Source organism: Selaginella moellendorffii, unplaced genomic scaffold (assembly GCF_000143415.4).
Source record: "Selaginella moellendorffii unplaced genomic scaffold, v1.0 SELMOscaffold_62, whole genome shotgun sequence".
In the NCBI taxonomy this organism is placed as follows: domain Eukaryota; kingdom Viridiplantae; phylum Streptophyta; class Lycopodiopsida; order Selaginellales; family Selaginellaceae; genus Selaginella; species Selaginella moellendorffii.
In genome coordinates, this window is record NW_003314323.1 from 74,743 (window position 1) to 91,843 (window position 17,101).

At 49.0% G+C, this 17,101-nt stretch overlaps 5 protein-coding genes and 1 non-coding gene across 11 annotated transcripts; 2 read left to right on the plus strand and 4 right to left on the minus strand.

Moving 5' to 3' along the window:
• Positions 1-1,771: 1,771 nt before the first annotated feature.
• On the minus strand, positions 1,772-3,511 carry LOC112351474 (pentatricopeptide repeat-containing protein At4g02750-like). The gene has a single exon (XM_024689458.1). It carries the CDS (start codon positions 3,509-3,511, stop codon positions 1,772-1,774), a length of 1,740 nt encoding a protein of 579 aa, XP_024545226.1.
• Positions 3,512-5,647: 2,136 nt separating this feature from the next.
• Positions 5,648-8,683, minus strand: LOC9644052 (chaperone protein dnaJ C76, chloroplastic). 5 transcript variants are annotated; one of them, XM_024689514.1, is made up of 9 exons: positions 8,590-8,683; positions 8,463-8,540; positions 8,182-8,393; positions 7,991-8,098; positions 7,163-7,942; positions 6,843-7,099; positions 6,622-6,787; positions 5,833-6,569; positions 5,648-5,762 (listed from the first exon to the last, which is right to left on the minus strand). In XM_024689514.1, exons 5-8 carry the CDS (start codon positions 7,526-7,528, stop codon positions 5,895-5,897), a joined length of 1,464 nt encoding a protein of 487 aa, XP_024545282.1. In that variant the 5' UTR covers positions 7,529-7,942; positions 7,991-8,098; positions 8,182-8,393; positions 8,463-8,540; positions 8,590-8,683; the 3' UTR covers positions 5,648-5,762; positions 5,833-5,894. The 5 variants fall into 5 exon arrangements, with proteins under 5 accessions (XP_024545282.1, XP_024545277.1, XP_024545279.1 ...); XM_024689509.1 differs by having other exon boundaries at positions 7,163-8,098; XM_024689511.1 differs by having other exon boundaries at positions 7,163-8,098; positions 8,182-8,409.
• Positions 8,684-9,049: 366 nt separating this feature from the next.
• On the plus strand, positions 9,050-11,199 carry LOC9644383 (putative kinase-like protein TMKL1). The gene is made up of 2 exons (XM_002984294.2): positions 9,050-10,400; positions 10,477-11,199. The coding sequence occupies exons 1-2, from the start codon at positions 9,071-9,073 to the stop codon at positions 11,151-11,153; spliced, it is 2,007 nt and encodes a 668-aa protein (XP_002984340.1). The 5' UTR covers positions 9,050-9,070; the 3' UTR covers positions 11,154-11,199.
• A 640-nt stretch (positions 11,200-11,839) lies between these two features.
• On the minus strand, positions 11,840-13,984 carry LOC9644056 (lipase). 2 transcript variants are annotated; one of them, XM_024689515.1, is made up of 10 exons: positions 13,794-13,984; positions 13,563-13,741; positions 13,419-13,513; positions 13,234-13,337; positions 13,077-13,177; positions 12,909-13,012; positions 12,556-12,846; positions 12,363-12,509; positions 12,165-12,296; positions 11,840-12,106 (listed from the first exon to the last, which is right to left on the minus strand). In XM_024689515.1, the coding sequence occupies exons 1-10, from the start codon at positions 13,903-13,905 to the stop codon at positions 11,938-11,940; spliced, it is 1,434 nt and encodes a 477-aa protein (XP_024545283.1). In that variant the 5' UTR covers positions 13,906-13,984; the 3' UTR covers positions 11,840-11,937. The 2 variants fall into 2 exon arrangements, with proteins under 2 accessions (XP_024545283.1, XP_002984460.1); XM_002984414.2 differs by having other exon boundaries at positions 13,563-13,961.
• An 807-nt stretch (positions 13,985-14,791) lies between these two features.
• LOC112351510 (nuclear intron maturase 2, mitochondrial-like) lies at positions 14,792-16,608 on the minus strand. The gene has a single exon (XM_024689508.1). The coding sequence runs from the start codon at positions 16,509-16,511 to the stop codon at positions 14,856-14,858; it is 1,656 nt and encodes a 551-aa protein (XP_024545276.1). The 5' UTR covers positions 16,512-16,608; the 3' UTR covers positions 14,792-14,855.
• Positions 16,609-16,801: 193 nt separating this feature from the next.
• TRNAS-GCU lies at positions 16,802-16,883 on the plus strand. Its single transcript has one exon. It is a non-coding gene; the product is annotated as a tRNA-Ser (tRNA).
• The last annotated feature ends 218 nt before the right edge of the window (positions 16,884-17,101 follow it).

Below are 17,101 nucleotides of genomic sequence, written 5' to 3' on the forward strand. Positions count from 1 at the left end.
ACATATAATACAATTTCATTTCCTTTTTAGAAAATTTTATAATGACTTTATAACTATTAAAAATCTTTAATATCATTAAAATAAGTCAGGCTTCAAAGTAGGAAATTTTTCATGATATAACTTTAAAGAAATTAAGAACACCATCATACTAGTTGAATTTAATATGCAAGAAATTTTATTCAAGAACTTAATTTACTTTTTGACTTTGTTAATTTCCTTGACTATTACACAGTCATGGATGTAAAACTGATACTATTAAATGCCGGTGTGTTCCTCATGGACTTTGGGCTGGTCAAAATGGTGAACATTGTCAAACTCCCCATTAATGTTTTTTGTAAATTTTAATTAAAAATTAATTATAAATCCATAAAATAAGTAATGTTAAAATGAATTTTTTAAAATTTTCTATATATTAGCAAGTAAGTAACTTAATATTTTAAATAATATATTATATAATATTATGATTTACACTATAAAATTTATGACATCAGAAAATGATTTATGACATAAAACTTATAACCTTAAAGTAAAGTTTATAAAAAAATAAATAATTATTTATTGTGGTTGAAACGTCTAAAAAGGAACAAAAATGAGAAATAATAAGTTACAACTATGGTAGAATTTTATTTTCATATTTATTTTGTTGTAAAAAATAAATAAAAAATTTAATTTTAATTTACTTATTTTTTATTTGTTTTCTTTTATACAAGTTATGAAGTATATAGTTGTGAAAATTTCAAAAAGTTATAGGCTGGAAAATAATGTTAAGCTATACAAGTTTTCAGAAGTGATTAGATATGTTAAAGTTTTTCATCTCTTCTCACTTTAAAAAAAATTTAAAATAAATTTTCATATAAGAAAAGTTGTAAAGTGATATAAATGGTGGGGTTAAACCTATATAATATAGATCATTTATTTAAAACTTAATTTAGTCCATCCATTTTTGTATTTTGATAGGTAGTATAACTACTATAGTTAACTACATTACTGTAATTAATGTATTATATACTTATAACTGTTTATATCAAAATTAAACATTTATTAAATGTTCCATTTTATTTACATTTCTTTAATATTTAATAGTATAGTTTGCAATATGAAATTTATAAGATTGTTAAATCCTAGAGATTCTTAAAGTTAAACTTATTTACCTCATTATAATTGTTATAGTCCATAAAATAAGGAAGAGTTGTGAAATTGAGTGAACCATCATGAATTAAGTGATGGAAAGATTCACATGATCTATGGAGTGCTTGTTGCATACAGAACAAGAACGTTTTGATCATTGTTTCCAACACCCTGTGAACCAAATGAGCTTCTCTTAATTTCTTTGGTTTACAGCTTACCTGCATTTGGACGAGAAGCTCCGTTTTGATTCGTCTTGTCTCCTTGCTCTCGTTGCCTTCACCACATTGTCCACACAGCGAATCAATCTCGTCCCCTGGCCATTTGGAAAAAGTTGGCTACGAGCTTCTTGCTCTCCCCCAACTAGATCTAATGAAGAAATACTGTTGTCACCAATTTATCAGTCATACCTAAAGGTGAACCGCTTCTGATTCCTTTTCATCACAGATGTTCTGGAGATCCCCTAAACAGGCAATTTCATCCTCAGGCATTGCTACCTTAAGTACAATTAAACAGCAATACGGTACACATTAACAACATAGAATGTCACCTTGAGATACAAAACCAAGGCCACACTTCAGAGTCACACCTGTAGCCACAGTATATGGCCTTCATTACTCCCCTCATCAATCTTCTGCGTCCAGCTCTACTCGAATCGATCATCCGGGCCACTGGAACCATACAAGTTTGCCAGCAAAACGTATGAGAAGGTTCCTCCGGGATCCATCTCCAGCGCCTTCTCAGCTGCTCGGACACCAGCAATCTCATCCTTGCTCGCAGCGCAAGCCGCGAGCAAAATCCCCCACACAACGTCGTGAGCTTCGAAAGGCATGGCCGCCGCAATCCCGTGCGCCAAGATCAGCTGCCCCGACCTCGCAAAGATATCTATCACGCAGCAAAAGTGCTCTCTCGCGGGAGCCACGCCAAAGTCACAGGCCATGCCAGAGAAGAGAGCCAGAGCTTCGCAAACCATGCCTCCATGGCTGCACGACGTCAACACGCTCGCGAGCGTCGTCTTGTCCGGCTTGAAACCAGCCAAGTTCATCACCCTCAAGAGCTGGATCGCTCGCCCCGATCGCGAGTAAGCTCGGATCATCGCGTTCCACGACACTGTGTCCTGGCAAGGCATCTCGTCGAAAGTAGTCCTGGCCTCTCGGAGGAAACCATTTTGCTCGTAGACCGTGGCCATAGCGTTCCAAGCCGCGACGTCTCGTCCAGGCATGCTCTCAAAAACATCCCTCGCTTCGTCAAGAGACCCGTTTTGTCCGAGGCCCGAGACTACCGAGCTCCACGACACGACTTGTCTCTGCGGGATCCGATCAAACAGCGCCCTGGCCTCATCGAGGAATCCAAACTGGCAGTAAACTCCGATCATGCTGTTCCACGAGACGACGTCCCGCTGTGGCATCTGCTCGAAAGTCTTGCGAGACTCTTCCCAGAAACCGTTTAGAGCGTATGCCATGATCGCTGCGTTGAAAGACACAACGTTGAGCTGCGGCATCCTCTCCAGCAACACCATGGACTCATCAAACAGGCCAGCGCGAGCGAATCCGGGGACCAGACTCGTCCAAGAACACATATCCCTCTCTGGAAGCTCGTCAAACTTCGCCTTCGCATCGCCCAACGAGCCGCTCTGCGCATACGCTGCAATGACCGAGTTCCACGAGACCGTGTTCCTGTGAGGGATCTTCTCAAACACCGCCAGGGCTAGATCGATGCTGCAGCACTGCTCCCCAGCGATCACCAGCGCCGTCCACGAGATCACGTCCCTCTCAGGCATCTGATCAAACAGAAACTTCGACTCGTCCATATACCCATTCCGAGCATACGCTGAAACGATGGAGTTCCACGACACCAGATCCCTGTGAGGCATCCTCTCAAACACCGTTCTCGCTCGATCGACATCAAAGTCACAGAGAAAAGATCTAGCCATCGTGTTCCACGCGCCGACACTGCGATTCTCCATAGAATCAAACGTCGATTTCGCTTCTAGCACACGGCCATTCTGGGCGAGGAGCAAAACCATCACGCAGCACGCCACGGAATCCTTCTCGCCCATCGCCTCAAACGCCACCCGCGCCTCGTCGATCAATCCACACTCCGAGAATGTGACGATCATCGCGGTGGCCAAGACAGTGTCGTGCTGGGGCATTTGTTCATACACTCTCTTGGCGCCATAGACATCCCCAGCGCCGGCATATGCCTTGACCACGCCAGTCCACGCAAGAACGGTCAACTTGGGCATCCGGTCAAACAGCCACTTGGCATCCGCCGGTTCGCTGGCGCAAATGAGGCAATTCCAAGCAACCTCGTTCCACGCGGGCATCCGGTCAAAGATTTTCTTTGCGTAGCTGGCGCACTGCGATTGGGCGTAGCCCGTGACCATCGTGTTCCACGTCACTAGGTCGCGGTGGCGGCGCATGCTTTGAAAGAGTGTTCTTGCGGCGTCTAGATGCCCTCTCTGGGCATATGCGGAGATCATGGAGTTCCACGAGATTGTATCCGCGACCGGGAGCATTCGATCGAAGAGCTTCCTGGCCTCGCCCACGAATCCATTGCGGATATAGACGAAGAGCATGATATTCCAGGAGCGAGTGTCGGGGTCGTGGATCATGGAATCGAAGACGAGCGATGCCGCGCGGAGGTCCGCGCAGCTGCCATACATGGCGAGGAGGTGCTCGGCGACGATCTTGGAGGCGGCGAGGCGGGGATCGCCCTGGATGTAGCGGTGCAACCGCTTGCCCTCTTCCAGATCCTTGGCCTTGACGCAGGATTTGAGGCGAGAGAGGAGCTCCTCGGCCGAGAACTTTCTCATCAAATCCTCGCTCTCCGCCGCGCATTTTGTCGATCATGGAACCTCCGGAGCTAAATTCCGATGTTGGGCGAGTGAGACTGCGCGTGTATGGCTGCTGGAATCCAGATCGAATAGACTCTCCATGCGCTCAAAGCGCCAGAGCCATGCCCTAAATTACTGTTCGAGCGGACGGACAATATTTAAATAGGTTTCCCGCAAAGTAGAGATCCACCGTCCGTTGTGGAGGAATTAGGGTTCTTGAGTAAATCGTGCAATGGAATGGAATCGCTCCTCCACAATCACGCCTCCATCGACATCCACACATACGCCACTCTTCTCCAGCAATGCGGCGAGCGCCGGGCTCTCGGCGACGGCAAAGCCCTCCACGCCCACATCGCGTCGCGGCTGCCAAATCCCCCACTCTTCCTCTCGAATCACTTGCTGGGCATGTACGCCAAATGCGGCAGCGCCCGCGACGCGCTCGCGGCCTTCGATTCCATGCGCGATCGCAACGTTGTCTCCTGGACAACCGTCGTCACCGCATTTGCCCACGCCGGGCATCCCACCGCCGCGCTGCGTCTCTTCCAGCGCATGCTCGCGGAAGGCATCGCTCCAAACAAGGTGACCTTCGTCGCTGTTCTTCACGCCTGTAGCGATTCCCGCGAGCTCCTCGATCCTGGGAGGATGATTCACCGCTGCTGCGAGGAGTCCGGCCTCGGCCGCGATCGCTCCGTCGCGATCTCGCTCGCCAACATGTATGGCAAGTGCGGGGACGTCGACACCGCCGCCTCGATGCTCGATGAGATGTTCCAGCCGGATGTGATCGCCTGGAGCGCGGTGATCACTGGATTCGCCCAGCAGGGGCGGAGCTCCGACGCTCTCCATCTCTTCCGGAGGATGCAGCACGAAGGCGTGATCGCCAACAAGATCACGCTCGTCGCCACCCTCAGCGCTTGCACGGACAGCTCGTCTCTGGCCGATGGGAAGTTCCTCCATTCTTTGATCGTCGAGAAGAAGCTCGAGAGCGATGTGATCGTCGGCGGAGCTCTGGTCACCATGTATACCAACTGTGGAAGCTTGGACGACGCTCGCCGGGCCTTTGGAGCTGTGAGACGTCCCAACGTCATCGCCTGGACTGCCATGATCTCTGCCTGCGTCCACTTTGGAGAGCTCGACGAGGCGCTCCAGATCTTCCGCTTGATAGAAGCCCAGTGCCTGGACGATCGCGAGCTCCTCCTCGACGGTATAGTCTTCGTGCCGCTCATCAATGCCTGTGCTCGTCTCACGGATCTCTCCCAGGGCCGACGGCTTCACGCTCGGATCTCCAGCGATGGAAGCATCAAAGTCGACGTCCAGCTCGGGAACGCGCTCGTCAACATGTACTCCAAGTGTGGCAGCGTCGAGGAGGCCGCGAGAGTTTTCGATGGGATGAAGTACCGGAGCACTGTCAGCTGGAACACGATGATCTCGGCGTACGCGATCGCTGGTCATAGTGAGAAAGTGCTGTGGATGTTTCACAGAATGCAGCAGGAGGGTGTCGAGCCGGACGAAGTGAGCTTTGTCGGAGTTCTCTCGGCTTGCAATGCTGCTGGGACTGTCGAGGAGGGATGCAAGTACTTCGGACTTTGCTGCGAGGAGTACCGCATTTTGTTGGAGCCGCAGCACTTCGGGTGTTTGATCGACTTGCTCGGCCGGGTTGGATATCTGGACGAAGCGGAAAGGCTGCTCAGGAGAATGAAGGAGCCGGATGTCATGGCCTGGATGATGCTGCTGGACGCTTGTCGAATTCACAACGACTTGACACGAGCTAAAGCTGCTGCCGAGCGTGTTCTTGAGCTGGATCCTGGAAACAGTGCGGCTTATATCATGTATACTCAATCAAGTTAAAAAGCTTGAATTTTTTTTGCACTCACCTTAGTTAAGTCATGCGTACCAAAGAGCAATGGAAACTTTGCTCTCGAGCCGAGAGCTGCTGTTAGGTTTGAGAGTCGTCGACGAATAGAGCTACACAGCTGCAGGCTACGGAAGTTAACACGTACCAGACGATGCCAGCAAGAAGTGGCTGCATGCCTGGAGTCGAGGCGAGGTCCTGAACCACTGAGCTGAACCGATCTGAGTGTGCCGCTCCTGAACTGGCCGCAGCTTGAGATATCTGGGAGCTGGATACCGTTTGAAACTGGACAACCAGAGCCGCAGCCAAAGAGACCGCCACTGGAACAGCTTGTCTTATCATAAAAAGCTTTTGCTGCTTTTCCGATGGTCGATGGATCCGAGGTGGTGTTTTAGTGGCCGCGTCAACACGGATGGTAGGCGTTGTGGACGTTGATGACGAGTTCTCAATGGGACTAGTTACGTTACTGAGAGGTTCCCAGTACTCCTCAGCTTGAGCATAGGAAGATTCCCGTTGTTGAGTGACGGCTTCGTACAAAGCTTTCATCTTGCCTTGTGCGAACAGTGATCCCCTGAAGGCTTGATTATACACATCCTTAGCGAACCAGCTGAGCGGAACGATTGCTCCCTGCGAGGATCTCACATGATCGAAGTCGTCCGATGAGGAGTAGCTTTTCCCAACAAAAAAATGCCACCACCTTCCAGCTCGGGCTTGTATAGCATCAGTAGCAGCCGTTCTGTATTTTTGTGCAGGGTTTTCCTAAAGAAAAGCGTGTGTCAGTTACAAATCAAGTACAAAAAGAACTGCGTACCTTTTCAGATTGAAACTCTGCATTTTTCTTCAAGAACTTTTCTGCGCTCTTGAAAACGTCGATTGCACGCTCGCCGGGGCTGTTCTCAGGCTCTATGTTTACCGTATAGCGAGGCTGTTTAGCCATGAGATACTCGAGAGCTGCTAGTTTCCCTCTATCCACCCACCTATAGAAACAAAGCTTTTAGAAACAGAAAATCTTCAATCACTAGAAAAACTTACGAAATGCAATCCACGGGACAAGCTCGAATAGCATCGTCGATAACTGGCTTCGAATCACCCCACTGTGAAACTGCCCGAGCTCGACCATAGCGTTTCTCAACAGCAAAAGTGTTGGACGCAATGAGAGCACACTTCAAGCAGCCAATGCAGCGTACTTCGTCCACAAAAACGGCCTTTTCTTCGCTTGCTGGTCCCATCCATCTGGAATAGAGCGGCTCACCCGTGAATCCTTCGAACTGAATCCATTCAGCACGGACCTGTGAAAACAAAGAAGAGAAACTCATGTCTTCCAGAAAAGAAACGAAGAAAGAAAATCTTACAGCGTCGTATGAACCACGGCTGGTCGGATCGGAGAGAATGGCGTAGGCCTCATTGAGAAGAATCGACATGTCGTGTCCCAGCTCGCCAGCGACATCCGGATGGCATTTCTTCTGGAGCCATCGGTATGCTTTCTTGATCTCCGGCTGTGGCGCGGAATTCTCGACGCCAAGGAGCTCATACAGATCATAACCATAGTAGCTCTTGCCGGTGCTGCCGCTGCTGCTTCTACCAGCGTGAGCCCTACATTTGAATCTAGACGGCCGCGGACGAGTACCTTGCCGTGCTCTCACGAGCGACGAATCGATCGCGATCCCAGGAGCCAGATTCAAGCCCGAGGTGGAAGAAGCCGCCATCGCCATTGCCATCGCCCTGGAGAAACGCAAAAGAGAAGAAGAGAGCCCTAGCAAGAAAGCTCTCGATCGAGAGAGAAAATATCACACTTGGCGCGTAGGGGACACGTCACGAAGACACGTCATTTGGCACTTTTTACACTTTTTCAACACCATAGGAATCGAACCCGGGACCAGAAAAAGGTCCAAGGCTCGATCCTCTGGAATCTTCCACAAAAGCCCAGCCCTAAAGTCAAAGTGGATTGACAAGTTGGTGTGACCTGCCTCTAGTGTCAACGCAGCGAATTGTCCATGAACGCCTTTAAGCCACTTGCACCCACCAATGCCTCCAGCGTCAAGATCAACAAAGGAGGTTAAAATACGACGAAGTGGCCAGCGAGCGAGCAAAAAGCTCATGCCTTTACTCCCCTTCATTTCTTCTGGAGATACCTGGACAATACAAGAGAGATACCCATAAAACAAGATTTTTCTCCCCACCTTTCAAGCATGGCTGGACCCGAGATTGTTTACGCGTATCGTAGATCCCCAGAGATCCATCCTCATTCTCCAGCTTTCCTTAGTGCTGGATCAAGCCTTTGTTTAGTCCTGGAGAACGTGTGAGTGTGTCAGGGGGGGCGAAGCTCATCCAGCCTTCCTCTAGAATCGAAGAAAACATAGAAAAGTCAAACCTGAGAGTGTGGGTGGGGTGATCTCGAGCTCCTCAAAAATCAATCAGTCACCTTGACTGGTTCGGATCTCGTCACTCTCGTCGCCGCATGACCCCTCTTTTTGGCCACACCGAGGATTTTTCCTCTGCAGGGATCGAGTGCTACCTTTTTCCTTATTTTATTGCTCCGTGAAGAAATCTCATCAGACTTTTCTGCGGCCGAATTTTCGCCCACTGTTCACACAAAAATCTGCTAAAACTTGGACCAGGATTGCCGCCACCGTGGACTAAATAAACACGAACCTGTAGAGGGAGAGACTTGTTGGAGCATTATTTCTTTGACATCCTTGTGAAGGTGAATGATTTCACTACCTGCAAAGTCTTTAAGTAGATAAGAGAAATAGACTGCAAAGACAACCATAAGTCTCACCAAGAGCAGTTCTTTTTGTGGCCCCAGACGAGCAGCAGCACGGTTTCTGGCTTGTTTCCAGCTCCAGTGTCCCAGAGCGTTTGTTGCATGGTCGCAGCTTCTTTTTAAACTCGAAAGAATCCGCCTACACTGCCATGCCCGTTTCCGGAGTGCGCTGCAAGCTCTGCGATGCCATAGCCTGGAGAGCAAAGCCGAGAAGAAGGGAAAAAATATATATATGCGTGTGAGTTGTGAGTAAGAGTCTATAGAGCATGCTGAATTGCACAGACCTTTAAAATGTGTCAGGCGGCGAATATTTGGTACACACGCTCTTTGCTGTCGAGGTGATGGATGTAGTAGCAGGAGCAGCATGCCCCAAGTGACTGCCTTGATGAGAACAAACCCCTGCAAGAAATCAATGAATGAGCTATGAATGATCATCTGTAAGTGGAAGTAGTAGTAGCTCTCAACTCACCAGGGACGCGACCAAGACACCAAAGGGATGGCAGCTTACAATCTCCGGCAGCAGCAAAACCGGCGTTTCTGGTGTTGTTGCAGCCTGCTGCTGGCGCTAATCCTCTTGATAGATGCTCAAGCACAGCAGCAAAACCAGAGTCAGGATGTGTCCACGTTGCTGAAAATCAAACCTGCCTTGGATACCAATCCGGCTCTGCCGCTGCTGCTAAGTTGGAGTTTCCAAAATCCTCTATGCAACTGGCAAGGCGTGCAGTGGATGCTCAATGATGGAACGCCGGTGAATTGCTCGGTTCCAGCCACAGCACTCAATGACAGTCTTGCTCAAGACCCGTCCATTCTTGTCGAAAGCATCACTCTCACCAAGCTTCAAGGGGCTCTAGTCGGCACCATTCCTCCAGAAATCGGTCTTCTCTCGGGTCTCAGGAAGCTCGAGCTCAGCAGCAACAACTTAACCGGTCCCATCCCCGAAGAGATCTCCAATGCCTCCAGTCTCGCCTTCATTCACCTTGGTAACAATCGACTCAACGGGAGCATTCCTTCGACGATCTGGAAGCTGTGTGGTGTCCTCGCCGAGCTTGACTTGGATCACAACCAGCTCTCCGGAAGCATTCCAGTTGCCGCAGATCCGAAAGCCAGGTGCTCTAACTTGACGTCTCTCCGCCTCAACAGCAACAATCTTTCCGGCCTGGTTCCATCTGAGTTCCTCAAGTCCCTGGCTCCAAGCTTGACGGAGCTCGACTTAAGCAACAACATCCTTCTCGGAGGAGTAGTAGCAGCACCGGGAGCAACCAGTATTCAATCCAATGCGGCAGCTCCAGCTACTTCCCCAGCACTGGTGGCGGCACCTCCCACGGGGTCGAGCAAGTTATCCGCTGGGGCAGTGTCCGGTATCATAATTGGAGTTCTCGTAGCCACTGTTCTGCTGCTATCACTTCTCATCGGGATTTGTAGTAGCAACAGATCTCCAATAGCGTCAAAGCTGACGAGTTCTCCGTCACTTCACCGTGAGCTTGGCGAGGCAGAGGATGCTACGACTGGAAAGCTTGTTGCATTTGAGGGAGGCGAGCGATTCAACGCCGACCAGGTACTTAATGCGTCAGGTGAAGTGTTGGGAAAGACGAGCTACGGTACCGTGTACAAAGCCAAGCTCCAGTCTGGGCCGATGATAACTCTCAGGCTGCTCCGCGATGGAAGTGTCAAGGACCGGGACGAGTTTGTGTCCGCTGTCAAGGAGCTGGGACTTATCCGCCATAGAAATCTGGTACCTCTTCGAGCTTATTACCACGGACCAAAAGACGAAAAGCTGCTCGTTTACGACTACATTCCCAAGGGAAACCTCCAAGAGCTGATACATAGTAAGTCTTTCTTTCTGCTTTCCCTGCATGGTACATTCAGTAAAGGAAAAGAATGCTAACCTTTTGCCTGGATCAGCATCCACCGCTTACGCTCCAGCTCCATCTTGGGCAATACGGCACAAAATCGCACTGGGAGCAGCTCGAGGACTGGGCCATCTCCACACAGGCTTGCACCTTCCACTGCTCCACGGGAACCTCAAGTCGAAGAACATCTTGGTTGACGAGAACTTCGAGCCACATCTATCCGACTTTGGCCTCCATTTGCTCATGAACGCTGCGGCAAGCAACGAGATGATCACTGCTCAAGCTACGCAAGGCTACAAGGCGCCGGAGCTTACCAGGATCAAGAAAGCCAACACCAAGACCGACATCTACAGCTTCGGGATCATCCTGCTGGAGCTCCTGACAGGGAAAAAACCCGGAAACTTAGCCGCCGGAGACAACGATAGCGTCACGGTGGTGGACTTACCCACATTGGTGAAAACCGCAGTGATCGAGGAGAGGACGGCCGAGCTGTTTGATCTCGATCTGCTACGAGGATTGCGGAGCCCGATGGAGGACGGCCTCCTCCAAGCCCTTCAGCTGGCCATGGGATGCTGCGCGCCATCGCCGGCGGTACGCCCGGACATCAAGGAGGTCATCCGGCAGCTGGAAGAGATCAGGCCAAAGATCCACTCCCCAATCTTCACGCCGGTGTCGCATTCTCGAAACTCGCCCCGGATTCCACTGTCGCCGCTGAGAGACGCATCGTGAGAGAGGAATAGCGCGCCCTAGTTGGAATAGAAAGAAATTTCTCACCTCTTTGTGCCAAAACCCTAATCTAGATTTCTTAGATGGAAGTTTGATTTATTCTTTGGAGGGAAAATCTTCTCTCTCCGCTCCAAAAAAAGAAAAAAGAAGTTCCAGGAGAAGATTCCAATAATTTCCCAAGACGCGGCAGCCCTTGTGCCTGGTACGTCCTTGACAATGTTTCTTTCTTCATTAAATTTCACTGTTCTTCGTTATTGCCGTGGTGGCATATGCGTATCGTAACGCCTGGAGCCAAAAAACCATTTCTCTGCGCTGCGCTCCATCGTCCAACCAGCAAACCTACTGTCAGCGACACGATAGCGGCGAGAAGACCAAACCATTTGTCTTGAGCTCCATATCATCAAATAACGTGTTGACGTTGTGGCCTTGGATTTGATAAAGACGGTGTCCACAATCTTTCACCTGCAAGGACGAAAGGGAAAAAAAAAAACAAGGAGAAACTGAGCCGCTCGTCCCTTTAAAGCTGACGAACGAGAAGAAATACTTGGATAAGTTCCAAACTGTGGACCGCCATTTTTCCTGTACAATTTTGTCATTTTCATCAGAAACCATCGGTGTTTTTTCGCTGAAAAATCAAACTTTGTGGCACAGTAGCGTTGTTTTTACCATCCTGAAGTGTCTCACGAAGCTTGCTCTTCAAAAATCACATCTCGAGTACACTCGAGTGCTTGTATAATTAGTCGCTTAGATTTAGTATACAAACACCAAGAAAAAATGAAGAATTATGTCAACCTGTCAAAGCTTGCGAGGCATCCTTCACAGCTTGAATTGTCGATTTAACCATCTGCTTCCTGCAGCGCTCAAAAATGCTATCGTACAAAACGTCAAAATGAACGCCGGCACGCTCGCGATCGATTATAAAAAAGATGTGGTCTGCTTCCAAAACTGTGTAGTACCTGTGAGAAGTCATCCAATTAAACATAGACAAGAAGAGAAACTTCACGGCCAGCTTACCAGATACCTCGTTTTAATGGTTGATCGTCCTGCAAAGAATCCAACAAAGAATTTGGATGGCTGAATGGAAACCTGGGATAAAGCTGTGATATCGTGTTCAAAGCCCCATCGTTGTCTTGCCAATCGGCATCTCTGGAAACAAACGCGTAAGAAAACGAAAACCAGAAAAAAAAAAAACTTTTCTACAAAAGCTTATACCTGTATCCGGAAAATGGAAGCGAAAGATGGCCGGGATGACGCCACAAGCACATCTCTAAGGTTCGCAAAAGAAGCAAAGGATGGATCCCGCGTAAACTCGACGGTATTGTTTTGCCACAGACTTTCATTGTCCTCTGCGTTGCATAACTGCAAAGAAACATCAGTATAAGGTACACAGAAACTACGAGCAAACCTTATATAGTACGTATTGGGATGAGTCTTTAGCTTCCGGTTAATTCGTGCTGCCGCTTGAAGGCTCAAGTCTGGCAGTATCCAGTCTCCGGTAGCAAAAGGACCAGAGTAACCAGCAATGGACGAAGCCAGACCGATCAATCCAGCTTTCTGCCACTGGAGATTGTAGTGATCAAAACCAAAACTATAGTAGTTCTTAAGGTAGCTTATGTCCAGCCACTCGTAGACGAGAGCACCCACACGCAATAGCTGCAAAAGGCAGAGAGGTTTTAAGGTGCAACCATCCTCTGGTCTGGTGTTACGGAGCAACACAAGCATTAGACGAGGATGGTTTGTGAGCAACGTTGTTCTTACTGGATTCCATCGATGTAAACTCGAGTTGTTCCATTGAGAGCACCGGACAAGGCTGTGATGCTAAGCACCCAGTCCGCGGATGCATTTTCGTAGCCAGGAAATTCCTGTAGAGCCGAGCAATATGACTTTTTCTAGAGGAAGGAAACGAAAGAAAAGCCGTCTACGCACCTTGTTTTCAAGCATTTCCTGCAAGACTCGTGCCACTTGAGCTCCGGAGGAATGGCCAACAAAATGCACTGGTCGATGTTCATCCCACTCCGGAAAATGTCCTGCCAGAATTCCCTGCGATTTTTAGTTCTTCTTTTTGTTACAACTCGCAAGCTACCTTGCTCAAACGTCCTTCCAAATCGTGCGTGGCCATACTCGGAGCTATGACTAGCACCATAATCAACAGTTCCTCCTTTCAAAAAGTAGAACAGCTCACAAGCACTGCTCAAAAAGAATAAGAAAACAAGAACTTAGAAAAACTGTGCCAAATTCGAGGAAAGGAAAGGCTGGAAAGAAGAAAACCGGTCGTGAATACTTGTCAAGGAGCCGAGATCCGGCACAAGAACTCGTCCATATTTCTTTTCAGCGCCAGCCCAATATGAAATTGTTCCCAGCTTCTATTCAACAATATCAAGCAAACATAAAAAAAAAAAAACAAACACTCACCCCTTTCCCAAATCCAAAAATCCCGTGAAGCAAGACAACAGGCGTGACATCCGATCCATCACGGGTGTCGGTGGTGGCAATGCCCCCGTCGATTGAAGTTGCGACACTCGGATTCACGGCTTCGGATGCCACAGTAATTGCTGAGTCGATCGATCGGCCACTCAATAGATCTGCAAGGACTGCTGATCCAAATATCACAAGCCCATAAGCTAGATGCACAGCAGAACTCACAAATAGCTCTGCAAAGAGCAAGAAATGCCACAAGAATTTCTCTCCAGCCATCGAAATCCAGAGGAAGCCAGAGATGGATTGATTGTGCTTGAAACCCTAACCATTCAATCATCCAACCCACAAATCCCCACAATGGAATGCCCGCTCAAAACTTGAACCTCTCGAGGATTTAACAGATTCTGTTAAATTGACGATCTCTCGGGAAACTATTTTAGGTTATAACGAGAACCTTTTTTATCCTTTTTCTAGCTTATATAGCTGGAGCTCTAAGAGGTTGTTTTAGGGTATAGAAGATTGGAGCTATGGCAGCCAAGGTTTTAGACGCTGGGGAGTTCCCAGTGTTGAGCACGATGAGCAATGCTGCTGTGACAAGGCAGCAAAGCATTTGGGAGAAGATCTCCTCTGAGGTAAAGGCACAGCCCACGATTGTCAAGTCCAACCATCTAGATGTTGGATCCAAGGTTTTGGGATCAAAGGTTTTGGAATCGAAGGTCACTGGGACGTCTGGCCATGCTCCAAGATCAAGCTATAGGAAGGCCAAGGTGGTGGAAGATGACGATGAATTAGAGAGGTCTCTCCGAGCTATCAAACGAGATATCGAGTTGGCTCTCCATGACGAGGATGGTTTCCAAAAGCCCGTGAGGAAAGCTAGCAAGGAATTTCAAAACTCAGGGAGTGATAGGTCCAAGGGAAAGGGTGTCCAGATTGCGGTGAATAGCTGGGAAGTCTTGGATTTGGAACCTGAAAAGGCTCTTGAACAAGATGGTGGAAAAGCGAAGAAGAACAAGAACAAGAATCGGCGAAGAAACAAGAAAAAACAAGATGAAACTTCGATTTCGGGTGATTCTTTGGCCATGGAAAATGAGGCTGAAGCTTTGATTCCAGCTGAGTTTCCCGAGAGAAATCACAATGAATCAGCTGATCCAACTCCTGTGTTGGAGGTGAAAGAAGCAGAAACTCCAGCTCCAGCTCTTGGGATTATTTCGAAGATTGTAAGATTCATTATCTTTTTCTTGTCACTACACAAGTAAATCATAATTCCAAGTTTTCTTTCCTAAGGTTTTAAGTATCATTGCATCTCTGAAGTATTTCTGATAATGGCTTCCTGCAATTAAACTCAAACATTAGGTCGATTAGACCTTTGTGCAAATCTATGCTGGCATTTCTATATCTTTCAGTCTCTTTCTCCAAAGTTCCAGGCCTCTTCCCTTCGATGTATCTCTCAAGACAAATCTCATGAAAAGGCATCCATTTCTTAGTCACAGGCAAGAACAAAGGTGGCAGCACTTGGCACGAATGCCGGAATGGAATCCCCACGATCTCGTCGGGGAGAGGCTTGATCCTCCTGGCATACTCGAAAACTCCCTTCTTTCCCTTGATCTTCCAGCTGAGATCATCGCCGCCAAGCTTGTAGACGGGCGCTCTCCTCTGGAGCCGGTGCTTGGAAGCGTACATGATCGCCAGGGACGATCGCAGGACAAACGCCAGGAACACCGTGATCTTCTTGCGGTTGATCGCCAGGCGATAGAAGCCGGCCAGGAGATGGAGGAGATCCGAGACCTGGAGGTTGGCGTCCTCCTGGCGCGCCTTGAGCAGCCGCAAGCACGGATGGATCTTCATCCTCTGCCCGGCCGGGAGCTCCAGGATCTTCAATCGCGCCAGGCTCTCCACGCAATGCTTCATGCTGGCCACCAGCCGGATCTTCTGCTTGCTCACCTCCCGCGAGTTCTCTCGGCTCCGAGGAATTCGATGCTCGAGGGCCGCGTCGGCGCTGGCCTGGATCGTGTGAGCCAGGAATGGAACCTTTTGCGAGAGGTGGAAGATCTCCGGGAAGAGCTCGAGCTTGAGCTTGTCGCGGCAAAACTCGCGGAGCTTGGCTTCCATCGCGACGATCTCCTCGTCGGCGCCTTTGATCCCCAGGAGAAAATGCCCGGCGTAGCGAACGTACTCCATCGCCTGGCCCTGCCCCTGCGCGGCGTCGAATTCCTCGATCTCGCGCTCCACGAATCGATCGAGCTCGTCCAGGACGATGTTGAGCAGCAGCGGGCTCAAGATCTTGCAGCTCCCCCAGTGTGGCGAGTTCTTCCCCTCGATCGGTCCCATGGCGAGGAAGCACTTGAGCCAGAATGGTCGATCCTTCTCCCTCGTCAGGCGATGGATCTCTTGCTCCATCACTCGCCACTTCTTCTTCTTGGAGAGGAAGTACTCCTCCGGGACGATGGTGTCTCTCGTCTCCACCGAGAGGCCATCCCTGACGAGCTTGACGATCAACTCGTCCTGGACGACGCGAGAGAAGATCTCCATCGCCACCTCCAGCTCCAGGCTCTCGAGGATCGACGTCTTGGCGGTGATGAACCACGTACACTCTTGGAAGCTGCCAGTGATGTACTTGAGCGCTGTCATCGCTGTTCTTCCGGGCCGAAACGCGAAGGATCGATGCGAGAACCGCGCCTCAAACACGGGCTCCAAGATCATGAGAAGAACTTCCTGGACTACGCGATCCTGGAGCTCGGGAAGCTTGGTCGGGGAGAGGAACGCTGGAGTGAGATAGAGCGTGCCGGTGCCGCCCCAATCGTATCGCTGCGAGAGCACCGCTTCGCGCAGTGGATCCAGCTGCGCGGCCAGCTTGGGATGGAGGGGGCGATTCTTGGGGACGAAGAAATCCAGCGCCCGGCACGATCGCCAGTAGGCCATCTCCCACAAGACCTTGCTCTCCATGGCGCTGGACGCGTTCTTGAGGATCGAGTGCCTGTCCTGGAAGCCCTGGATCCAGTGCTCACCGCATAGCCGTGCGCAATCGCTCGCCCATCCGCCATCTTTGCCCTGAGAATGATCGATCCAGCGATGGCGGGATTGACGCGCATACCTGCGGCACTGGAATGGAGGTGCGAAAGCTCGATTCGTCGGCCGCATTCCGGGGTCTGGCATGGAAATGCTTAAACCCTAGAAACATTTAGAAAGACGAAAATATATCACATAGTAAGAGTCTGCAGAAGCTTGCATAGCTTGTCGCTTTGGCCGAGTGGTTAAGGCGTGTGCCTGCTAAGTACATGGGGTTTCCCCGCGAGAGTTCGAATCTCTCAGGCGACGAGTTCTTTTATTCTTTTTTGCTTTGCTTAAGCAAACAGAATATGCTTGGAATTCTTTTTTGAAGATTATGCTTGGATATTCTAAAATAAACAGTTGTTACTTATTTAAATTAATTTTGTATTTATGATTTATAAACATGTTATAAACTTTTTTAGTATATTTTTTTTATTCTACCAATGCAATAAAATTAAACAAACATGCTTATATTTTATCAATTA